The following is an 11,416-nucleotide window of genomic DNA, read 5'->3' as shown; positions in this document are numbered from 1 at the left end:
GACCTTTCACATTATTGAATGAGATATTATTTCTACCATAAATCAGGGTTTCCTTAAAAGACTAGTATGAAGAGGGTATAGAGCACAATAATAGAATAGTTTGATCTTCATCGTCAATCTGAACCTCAACATTCTTTAAATCATTCAAAAGAGTAATAAATTGACAGATGTGACCTCTAAGGTGCTCACATTCATTCATACGGAACATGAATAGCTGATGTTTCAACACCAATCGATTAGCCAGAGACTTTGTCGCGTAAAGGGTTTCTAACCTTTTCCCCAGGGTGTATGTCATTTTCTCCATCAACACCTCCTACAATACATTATTCGAGAGACACAACTGAATTACGGACAGGGTATTATTGTTCCATATCCGCGGGCTTCTTCCCTATAACAACCTTTTTAGACCGTTCTAGAAGAGTATTGTCGTCATCAGAACTTGCCACAGATTGAAATTTGTGATGCCATTGAACTTCTCAATGTCGAACCTTGTGGTTGTCATCTCTGAACGGGTAGAATGTGGAAATCAACCAAGCTTTGATACAAGTTTGTTGGGGATAAACCTGATTAAGTAACAAACAAGTAAAATGACAGAGAATTTGAAAAGATCGAACACAAATATTTTACATGGAAAGACCTCTTCAAAGAGGATAAAAAATCACGAGCAAAAATAATTTCACTATAATGACAAAAACAAATAGTACAAAGATGGAAATAAAACTAAACCCTGAAACTTAAAATAAGAACCCTCCAAATATAAACAAAAAATCTTTAAAAGTTTGTAAAAGCTAATACCTAAATGTGTAATGGGTTCAATCTTTCTATGATAGAAAAGTGTCTATTTATAGGCTAAATTTGTAGGTTAAGTAATATTAAAATAATTTACGCTAATTAGGGTTTGATCGGGACAAATAATCAGAATTTGACTAGAAGAAGAAAACCGAGAAAATTACATGACACGTCACCATGTTGTGGCGTGGCTGTTGCCTCATCGAGATTTGGCGAATCTTCTCATCGTGAAGTCGGTGGCTGCATTGTCAGGACGTCAATTCTATTTCAGCCAAAAAAATGCGAGGCACACTCCACATAATACAAAGTAACTGTTTAAAATAATAACTGATTAGCATATATAAATTATTTTGGCAATTCAAATATAATGCTAATAAAAAATTTGAAATTGTTGTTAAAGCATTTGTAAAATCTATAAAAAAAGATTGATATAAATTAGACTCTTCTATATTTAATTGTTATTTTTTTAACAATTAATAATTTGACCATAATAATTTGTAGATAATATATAATTAATATAAATTAATATATTGGATTATATTATAAAAATGTATTACTCATAAAAAATTTTATATGAAATATAAATTTATTGATCTATAATATATATATGTAAAAGCACAAGTTTACGTAAAAGAGAATGGTAACTCAATTAAAAATTTGATGTAAAATTGAGTTTTAATTTGGATAATTCTAAGTATAAAAAAGAGAAAAATATTGTATGTATTAGTAATTATGATTTGATTGATAGTTTATATCAATTAAAAAAATTAAGTTTAGCTCTATAAATAGCATCCAATAGTTAAGTATGTTGAATCATGTAAGATCTAAAAAATATACTTGTAAAAAGAGTTGAGATTGTTAGCAGTAATAAATTAGAATTATCTTAAAAAGAATGAAACATTGAAGTGATTGTTTTTCGAAGAGATAATATCAAATTATATTCAAACTAATGAAAGATTATTTTAATTAATGATGAGATATTTTTTATTATTTCATTTTACAATATAGATTTTTTTTATTTTAGTTCCAAATTTCTATATTAATTTTAATAGTATTATGTATTAATTCATTTTTAAATTAAATATTGATTTTAATATTTAACTAAAAATTTAATGTTGATAATAAATATGAATTGTAATTGATTTTTTTATCTCATTGTTAAAGAAGAAACTTCTTCAATTTATAAAAGTGTTTTAGTTTTATGATTTTGTTTCTTTCATGATCTAAAAAAACACATAGACAAGTAAATTGGTATAATTTTATTTTTCACTTAGAATTAATTATTTTATAATATATATATATTATAATTTCAACTCCTTTTATATTATTATTATTATTATTATTATTATTATTATTATTATTATTATTATTATTATTTTGTTAACGGAAACATACTAATGCAAAATATATCTTTATATAAATTCATTTCATAAACGTCTTTTAATAGAATTAAAAATTTTATTTATAAGCATGGTCATTTTTCTTATTTAAGTATATTTTTAAACCAATTAATTTAGTAATATCAAAATATTTATTTATAAATATGATAAATTTATAAAAAATAAAAATGATTTAAAATGAAAAATATAATGAATAATAAATTTTATATTGATTCGTTCATATTTTTATATGTATATTATAGATTATAGATAGGTTGTAAATAATAATAAATTGTAAGGCCATAAACTGCAACAACTCACATGTATCCAACCTAATTGACATCAAATCCTTCTCTACTAATTCCTCAACTGTTGAAACCAAAATCAATTAAATTTATATGAAGATAAGCAATATTTTAAAATTTTGAAATAAAAATAATTTATTTCATTTAACCATTGAGTACATCAATCAAAACTCTGTGCAAAAATGTAGTAATAAAGTAGATAAAAACATGATATGCTTTTAGCTAATTACACAAACAAATCACATGTACGTAACCTAATTTCCATCATTTCAGTTAACGTCCCACAATTTACCTAATTTATTTGAAATCAGCCAAAGCCGTCTCAACTAATATTTGAAAAAAATAACACTCACCAATATGCTATCTATATCAAAACACAAGTTTAAATTTTTTTTTTTTGAATTGAGGAAATACATTTTATTATTTTTATCATAATATTAAATTTAAAAGTAATTATAATATTTAATTTAAAATTTAAAAATAAAATAGAAATTATGATCATTATAATTTAATAGAAGTTGTTATAACAAATTTAAAAATAAGAGAAAATATTTGGTATAGTGCCACTAGAGTTTTTGGACTCCACCAGTAAGGTTGGAGGGTTAATAAGTGTCCTATAAGAGTATAATAAAATATTAAAAAAATAGATATTTAAAAAAAAAGAGAGAGAAAGAAACACATGTAAATTTTTTAAAACTTTTTGTGGAATAAGAAGTATCAGCATATACAATATTCACCCTAAAAATAATTAGAATTTAAGTTACAATTATATTAATTTAAAAAAATTATTACTTAATAAACTTTAAGCAAGAAAAATATTGTGATAATTATAATTATAATAACAAAAATAATATTAATTTAAAAAATAGTTAGATAAAGTCATAGTAATAATAAAATAAACTTATACCTTAAATTACAATTACAATTACAATTACAATTACAATTACAATTACAATTATATACATATTGAAATTAAGATTTACTTTTATAAATAAATACATTCATATTAAATTATATTTATTATTTAAAATTAAATTACTATTACAATATATAGATTAAAATTAGGATTTAATTTCAAGTAGTTCATAGTCAATCATCAAAAATGTTCTTCCATTGGTGTTGGAATTGTTTATATTGGTGTTGCTTGGGCTAGTCGCTAATGGTAGTACGAGGAACATAATTACTGCATTTTTAATATTTATTCACTATAAATACCACTATTTTATTAAAATTGTTCGTATTATTTCATAAAATTTTCTCTCATCATAAAATTAAATTTAATTTTACACTAATTATAATAAATAAGAATATAATTTTAAAAAAAAATTAAATTCACATGTGACATTAAAAGTTAATATATATATATATATATAATTCACCTTAAATAGCGTAAATTAATGAACCCTCCCAAAAAACCTGAATCTTACTTTGCTCCATAAAAGGTTCACAAATTGAAAACAAGATCAACTAATATATATGTCAAACTTCACCCCACACAAAATTTTAAAATGAAAATCATCTATATAATTTATAAGACGAACTATTTGATACACTGTCAGTAGGATTAGAAAATTAATAGATATTTTATAAGAGTATAATAAATTATTTAAAAAAAATAGAGATACATGTTAACTTTTTAAGATTACTTGAACAATAAAAAAAACTACACTCCCAGTATACTAAATACACTCACACTAACCCTATATGTAGAATCGAATAAAAAAAGAATCAAATGCTTAGATGAGAGACAATAAACAAGTAGGGAGTAGTGAGTAGCTAGTTTGATAAAGAAAAATAATAATAATAATGGCGACAGCTTCAGAAACAAATTCATATGATTATCATCAGTTTTCTCTTGCCTTTTAAGCATAACAGTATTGAAACAATCAAAATCAATTTTGTTTTTAACCTAAGGGACAAGAATCTGGTTCGAATTTTTATCTTAAAGGCTTTGTTTTCATAAAAAATAAGGAGTATTTTTGAAGTCCCCCTTCTGTAGGGACTGTTTACTTGTGTTGCAAGTAACAAACTGGACAAAGTGGCATAGCCCTTCTCACCTCAAGATGTTTAGTAAGTAATCTAATTAAATTGATCTTTCTTCTTCACTGTAACTAGATACATACATTAACTGCATTTTACATATCCTTGCTATATTGTCTGGATGCAGGATAAGCAGTTGACATTTTTAGTTCCACAAACAGAGTTAAGAAACACCATGTGTTCTTAATATTTAAAAAGAAATAGAAATAAATAAGTGAAACACATTGAGGCATTTTTATTTCGTTCATGGAGTTAAAAATCTCCACGCCACTTTTCCAAATAATAGTTCCTAAGAATAATGACATCTGCTATTTCCAATAAAAATTTGACTCGTGACTCAAACCTCACCGGCCTCAACTGTGCTAGTTAGCTCTTGTGCAGTAATACTATGCCATCATTTTTCATATGCCAGAGGGAGCTTTAGAGTTCAGTGTGAATAATATGATCTTCAGTGGGTTCGGTAAGCTCAGCATTGTCTTTCCAGTCAATAAGAATAGAGCCTTTGTCGTGGGAACTGAGGCAGTCGGCTGAAGGATGAACAAGCCTGTAGCCGAAGCCTTGTGCAGAGTTGCAGTAGGTCTCAACTGTGCCATCTTTCTTCTCCAAGTTTACGTTGCTTAGGACTAAATTGCTACAGGGAACAGTATTACTGCAGGCAAACTTGATTGCTTGCTTGCTTTTTGTTGTCCCACTAATGTTTCGGTATACAATCTGGCTTATTTGCACTGCTGATGTCTAACAAATAAAAAAAGAACAATGAATTCACGTGAGCAGTATTCTAATTGGATGAGAGACTCTTTCAAGAATCGGGACTCTTAAGGCAATCATCATACAGATACTGAGTAACTTGGATTACGCACCTGGTTTTGGCAGGTTGTTGGTGAATCACAGTAGAATTGATCAATAATGATGGGGTTAGCAACATCTTCCATCCTCACATTTTCGAAACGCACACCACGAACATAACCAGAACCACCCTATATCAAAGAATCACAAAGAGACAGATGTCATTCTCAAACCCGAAGTGTCTCCAACTACAAATCGTGTTCAAGCAAATATCAGATCTCATATCTTACTCAGAAACAGCATCTAAATGTTAAAAGTATACTACCATCTTGTCATTTTTTCAGATATGTTCACAACTGAAGCCCCATATAGTCCTCTACTTTCTACTTTGCTAATACTGGCTAAATGCTTATTCTTATTGATAAACGATGCTAGATTTACAAGATATGTCTCAAAATACCTGCCAAGTTTTAATCCTGACACCATTCGTAGTCTCCCTGAGTAATGCTGTATCCAAGACCACGTTTGTGACAATGCCCACCGAGTTATCCTCCCCAAGGCTTCCAATGCTAATTGGCCAAAATTTTCATAAAATAGGAATAGGGAAAGAAATGAAACATATAACTAGTTTACACTGTACCATGTGTCTCTCAAGTAGATCTAGAAACAGTCGGTAGAATTGGTTAATAGAATCTAACTGGAAGTTCGGAACACACCTGACTCCATGTCCTGGTCCACAATATATTCTCTTCATCTTGATAGTCGATGAACCATTGACAATTGAGATGCAATCATCACCTGAATTTCATATACAGTCAGCATGATTGTTTAACCAGTCAGTATGCACACATGTAATAAGTTGAATTATAATTTTTTTAACACATCCTTTCAGCTTCATTGTTAGGCTTTGTTTGTTTGGTGTTTTTTCTTTTCCAATAGAAAGTGTAAAACAAAACTTAAAAATGAACTAAAAACAAGAGACAAATATCAGAAAGTAAAAGCACCAATCAAATTGAGCTTTAGGGGTATTCTTATCTTTCCACAAACAAAGATGCTAGGAAAGACAAAAGATCTAACAACCTGTTCCTATTTTGCAGTCTTGAAGAACAACATTAGTTGATTTAGTGATGTGGATTCCATCAGTGTTTGGACTGTCTCCAGGACATGTGACTTTAACACCAAATACTCGAACAGCTTCAGACTTTGAAATGACGAAATTCATCAGTTGGCTGTTCTGAATAGTAAGGCCTTTCACCTTAATAGATGAGCTTGAATCTATAGTCAGTGCCTGCAACAAACTCATACATTAAATCTAATTCGAGATTTGTTGCTAGTTCAAATGCACAATCATGGCATGCTACTTATTGGAAGCGTGAGTTTTATAATTGTGGAAACAGAGCCTTACTGTCGGTGCCCCTCTGCAAGGCTGCCAAAGAAAAAGCAAACAGAAAAGGAAATACATGCTACATTCTATTTGTTTGACTCGTAACTTGAGCATGAAAGAATTTTAAAGAGAATCATAAGAATTACATTTGACTTGTTCTTTTTGCAAGATGCTGCCCACCATTTGCTGCCTGATCCATCGATAACTCCTTTTCCTTGGAATGCTACTCCCTGCAGCTTAGAAAAATCAAGCCACAGTCTAGGAAGATCTGGGTCCCAATTCTTGGGTTCATCTGGGGCCACTATTGTTCCATCAATCTGTATAATAACAATAATAATTATGATTTAAGAACAAATGTATAATATATATATATATATGACTGATATTAAAGTTAAAAAGTAATATGAAGTTATGAAAATGGAATTACTATTCAAGATCATTTAACATGGATAAAGATAATCGAGATGTTATTTCATGTGTTTAGCTTGATGTACACTGAAATTACCTGAACAATCAACCTCTCTGCACATGGCCCCTTAAACTTTGTAGCATTAACTAAATAACGACGTCCAGGAGGAACCAATAAAACTGATTTTCGAGTAGAGCATGCTGTGTCCCATGCTTTTCTAAAAGCCTGATGAAGAAAACATTGCCGATTTATCAAATGAGAAATTAGCTTACATCTATGACAATGAAATTCTATTTGGCTAATAGTAATAATGCCAAGCATGAATTTCCCGACAGCATTCATATATATCTATTTTCTTAATCCTTGAAATTGTTATGCTTCAGACCCCCATGGAAACAGCGACAACAAACTACTGCCCAAACCATAAAGCTTTCAATGTGTCCTAAAAAAACAATAAAGGTAATTTCAGGAGTCAGAAAAAGTACGTAATATATATAATATATACCTGGGTGTCATCAGAAACTCCATCTCCAACTGCTCCAAAGCTATCCACATTCACAAGAACCTTGCCACCATGTTCACTTGTCCAAGATGGGGACTCAAGAAAGTCTGTATCTTCTTCTACAATGTCCATGTCTTCAAGTATGTTAAACTTGTCATATACCACGTTTCCTGCAACTCCATATGCTGCTATCAATAAACCAAGAAAGGAAACAAGGAATAATTTAGCCATAATTTGTTCTGTTTTGTTTGTTTGGGAGATTGGTTTAGTTGTATAAATGCAATAAGACATTGATTTAATTTATATATGCAGATTAGTTTAGGAAATGAATGGTTTTGAGACCTATCTGTCTTGGCTTAAAAGTAGACTAAGGTGCTACATTTTCTACATGCCCACACTTAAAGTACAAGGGAGATTTTATTTTAAAGTTCTTTGCTTTACTCTTCAACCAGTTGCCAAAATTCACCAGTCAAATGTTATGTATTTAGTACAATCTATCTCTCATTCATATAAGTGGATAAAATAATTAGTAGAGGAAAGTAGATATATATATATTAACTCAACTTTATAAAATGAAAAATGAAATATCACCAAGCATGCATGCAGGGATATATTTAACATGAAATATGGCAATACATACCTAAATAGAAATTTTTTTGCAACTACCTAAAAAGAAAATTGAATTAGTGAATCAGGGGAGAAAAAAGATTCTTTCCTGTTACAAGCCAAGAGCTTCAAGCTAAAGTGACTGCATTTTGGAAGATTTAAGCAGAAGATGCAGACTTCACAAACAGGTTTCAGTTTCATGTAAATAAAAGGGGAACAAGCTCAAGTGTTGTCCCCAAGTTCTCAGTTGGATGAAACAGCAAGTCTACAATGACCCTAAATCTTAGATGCCTTACAGAATTGACCCCTCCTGGTGTCTGTTCTTCAGTTTCGCAGAGCAGACCTGCGAGGCCAACAATAACATATATCATACATGCAAAATACGAACGTTCTGGGCAAATTCCATAAAAGGATTTCATTAAGTTAAATACCAACTTTCCCTCTTTGGCCAACCCTGCATGATTACACCCACTTAAAACACGTAAAGATGTCACTTCATCTGGTATCAGACCCTGATGCACCATTGCTTCCAACAGACTGACACCTTCTCTCCCCATCTCGTTTTGGGCATATCCATTGATTATAGATGTGAAACAGAAGACATTAGGTATAGGAAGTGTCTCAAAAACCAGGCGAGAAAGTTCAGAATGGGCACATCTTGAACACCCCATCAATAAGAGACCATGAAACTTCAATACCAAATTCAATAGCCTGATTTTATTGCAAAACAGTGCACGAGCACGCAGATTCGACTGTGAGTGGAGGGGGTATCCTCAATTTTTTTCAAGATTTCTATATTTGGAGAGCATTGAGAGGATTCCATTATTTTATATCCATGGCAAAATATATGCAGAATATGTCAAACACAAACCTAGAATTAAGGGTGCAAGCATCTCATTAATCCTTCATCAAACATTAAACCATATCTCAAACAAATATTCAATGGTACCACAGCGCCACAAAGAGGTTATTAAGGAGATACAAACACCAAAGTTATCTTTGGCGTACATATCAATTAGCGCTGACTGAATATCCCCCAATTTTCGTAACAAAACACTGACTTTGCCTGCCAAAGAGAGTATCCCCCTCTTCTACTGGATAAATTCAAGAACCTCAAGAAAGAATGAATTAAAGGGGTTTTTTTTTACCGCAGAAATGCATCCTCTTAACTAATTCAAGAGTATCGGACAGCACATCAGTCTCGGAATATGCAGGAATGATTGAATCCCATGATATCAAATTAAAATGCCGGTCAGGCAATTGATCAAACAACTTCAAGGCCACATTATCCAGTCCCATATGCAGATGAAGATTCATAAGTGAGCTTCCAATAAACAAAGTCAATCCGAACCCAAGTGAAATCACCCTGCAATGAACTTGAATTCCTTCCATATAAAAATCTCCACTCCCACAAGCAGTTATCACATAAGAAAATGTAGGGCCAAAAGATCAGTTTCTTTGACTAACCATTTCGATATATTGTTGGAAATTTGATGAAGGGAAGGATGCAAAAACAGATAAAAATTGAGTGAAAACAGGATGAACTAGTGGTTCATTAACACGAAAGACTTATGAAGCGACTCATGAACGTGATGAGCTCAATATCCTAGATACGCGCATAGCTGAAGAAGAGAATCTAGATTTACTTTCTTGTTTTTAAGAAATCGAATCTTCATATAATTTTTGTTATTTCAAATAATTTCAAAAAATCAAAAAACCTGATTTAATTTTGTTGTTTCGGATAATTTTAAGGATGAAAAAAGTTTACAAATCTTGAAAATCTTGATCCAACTAACCAAATCTTGCAGCCAAGGCGCATTCAGTTTCATATATGAGCTTTCTACAAGCCTATTCTAAAATTTGAAAAGTAATTTAATTGAATATTAAGATAATATATGAAAATGACTCAAATTGTAAAATATTTAAAGTATATGTGTAATTTTATTTTAATAGGTGGATCATGTAAGAATTTAGACTAAAGAGCCCATTTAGTTCATTTAGTTAAATTCTCATTAAAAATTTACACTTATAATTATTTTATTTTTTATTTGATGAATTGTTATATTAGTTATACTATTAGAGTTAGGAAAACTTATTTTGGGGCATTACAAGTAACATAGATGTTTACCCTTATACACATACAATTGGTTTATATTTTGTTGAGTTAATAATAATTCTCTTTGAGATTTTCTTCAATAATTACTCTTAAGTTTATTTTAGAAGCTATTTTAACAATTTTTCAGGTTGTGGGAGTTTTTTTTTACCAAGATTTTTTTCTTGAAAAGGGAATTATAGCCATTAAAAAGAATTGTGGATTCTTAATGTTTCTAAGGCTTCTTAGGATGTCATCTTCTCTTTTCTATCCTTAAAATTTATCGTTTCTTGCTGTTTTGGCTTGCTGATTTTATTGATTTTTGTTCTAAGTTACAGTTGCTTCAAGAAAGATGTTCTTCTATCTTGTTTCATCAAGAAACACATCAAAATTAAGAGTTTTAATATTTTCTTTTTGTTTCAAATTCTTTTGCACAAAACAATTTGCTTTTGTCTTTAAAATCACTTCTAACAAATCCGTTTGTGTTTTGTTTTTCAAATCTAGTTAGGGCGTTTTCTTGAGGTCCAAGGATGATTTTTTCCATCCAAGAAACCCTAATTCGTTCTCTTTTGGACTCTTTACCAGCCAGTTCATCTTTTTTTTAAAAAAAAGTTCGGTTGACTCTTCTTTGTGACAACTAATCTATTTTTGTTGTTTCTCATTTCAATTTACGTTCGTTTAGAGATCTAGGATAAATCTGCAACTTTGATAAACTTTACAATCCGCTTCCGCATTCATCTGTCTCATTCTTTATCAGATTACATGAATTATTCAACTTAAATAAGCTAAAAATAATAATAAAATAATTACAACTTGCCTTAATCTAGTGATTAGATTCGTATAAATTTATTTTTCATTGGCTGGTTTCTGTCTAATGATCTACCAAAATGTCTAATCAAAATTTATCACAATTTCAATGCAAGTTGGCAACTTGCAAAGTAAAGAGTGCGCATGTGAGCTCTCAAGTTTGGTGAGCTCGTAGTCTTGGCGAGCTCATATGTTTGGTGAGCTTGCAGGATTGGTGAGCTCGCAGTTTGGGTGAGCTCATACTTTTTACTGAACTCATGGTTTTGTAGAGCTCGCATATTTGGAGCTTGCAGTTTGCATGGATGGTCATTTCGCAA

General features: G+C 30.4%; 2 protein-coding genes across 7 annotated transcripts; both read right to left on the bottom strand.

Annotated features, from left to right (window-relative positions):
• Positions 1 to 4,724: 4,724 nt before the first annotated feature.
• Positions 4,725 to 10,005, bottom strand: LOC107918238 (probable polygalacturonase At1g80170). Of its 6 annotated transcripts, none has more exons than XM_041110970.1 (11): positions 8,632 to 9,998; positions 8,235 to 8,543; positions 7,598 to 7,779; positions 7,189 to 7,317; positions 6,830 to 7,000; positions 6,705 to 6,725; positions 6,380 to 6,587; positions 6,016 to 6,097; positions 5,760 to 5,868; positions 5,374 to 5,490; positions 4,725 to 5,248 (listed from the first exon to the last, which is right to left on the bottom strand). In XM_041110970.1, exons 3-11 carry the CDS (start codon positions 7,724 to 7,726, stop codon positions 4,934 to 4,936), a joined length of 1,281 nt encoding a protein of 426 aa, XP_040966904.1. In that variant the 5' UTR covers positions 7,727 to 7,779; positions 8,235 to 8,543; positions 8,632 to 9,998; the 3' UTR covers positions 4,725 to 4,933. The 6 variants fall into 6 exon arrangements, with proteins under 6 accessions (XP_040966904.1, XP_040966908.1, XP_016703267.1 ...); XM_041110974.1 differs by having other exon boundaries at positions 8,310 to 8,543; XM_016847778.2 differs by having other exon boundaries at positions 7,598 to 8,543.
• LOC107917441 (pentatricopeptide repeat-containing protein At2g40720-like) lies at positions 8,398 to 9,592 on the bottom strand. Its single transcript, XM_016846795.1, has 3 exons — positions 9,349 to 9,592; positions 9,209 to 9,266; positions 8,398 to 8,857 (listed from the first exon to the last, which is right to left on the bottom strand). The coding sequence occupies exons 1-3, from the start codon at positions 9,590 to 9,592 to the stop codon at positions 8,398 to 8,400; spliced, it is 762 nt and encodes a 253-aa protein (XP_016702284.1).
• Positions 10,006 to 11,416: the final 1,411 nt, after the last annotated feature.

The sequence above is a fragment of the Gossypium hirsutum genome, chromosome A01 (genome assembly GCF_007990345.1).
Source record: "Gossypium hirsutum isolate 1008001.06 chromosome A01, Gossypium_hirsutum_v2.1, whole genome shotgun sequence".
In the NCBI taxonomy this organism is placed as follows: Eukaryota; Viridiplantae; Streptophyta; class Magnoliopsida; order Malvales; family Malvaceae; genus Gossypium; species Gossypium hirsutum.
Note: the sequence above shows the minus strand (reverse complement) of the source record. Positions and strands in the feature narration are given on the sequence as shown.

Bases quoted from the DNA above. Each gene is read 5' to 3' on its own strand.
- LOC107918238 (XM_016847778.2), bottom strand. From the start codon at position 7,885: ATGTCTTATTGCATTTATACAACTAAACCAATCTCCCAAACAAACAAA. The intron at 7,318-7,597 runs GTATATATTATA...TTTCTTCATCAG, and splicing joins GAGTTTCTGATGACACCCAG to GCTTTTAGAAAAGCATGGGA. The intron at 5,869-6,015 runs GTGTGTTCCGAA...TTGGCCAATTAG, and splicing joins GGACCAGGACATGGAGTCAG to CATTGGAAGCCTTGGGGAGG.
- LOC107917441 (XM_016846795.1), bottom strand. From the start codon at position 9,592: ATGGAAGGAATTCAAGTTCATTGCAGGGTGATTTCACTTGGGTTCGGA. The intron at 9,267-9,348 runs GTAAAAAAAAAC...TCTCTTTGGCAG, and splicing joins TAAGAGGATGCATTTCTGCG to GCAAAGTCAGTGTTTTGTTA. The intron at 8,858-9,208 runs GTACGCCAAAGA...GGGGTGTTCAAG, and splicing joins CAGTCAGCGCTAATTGATAT to ATGTGCCCATTCTGAACTTT.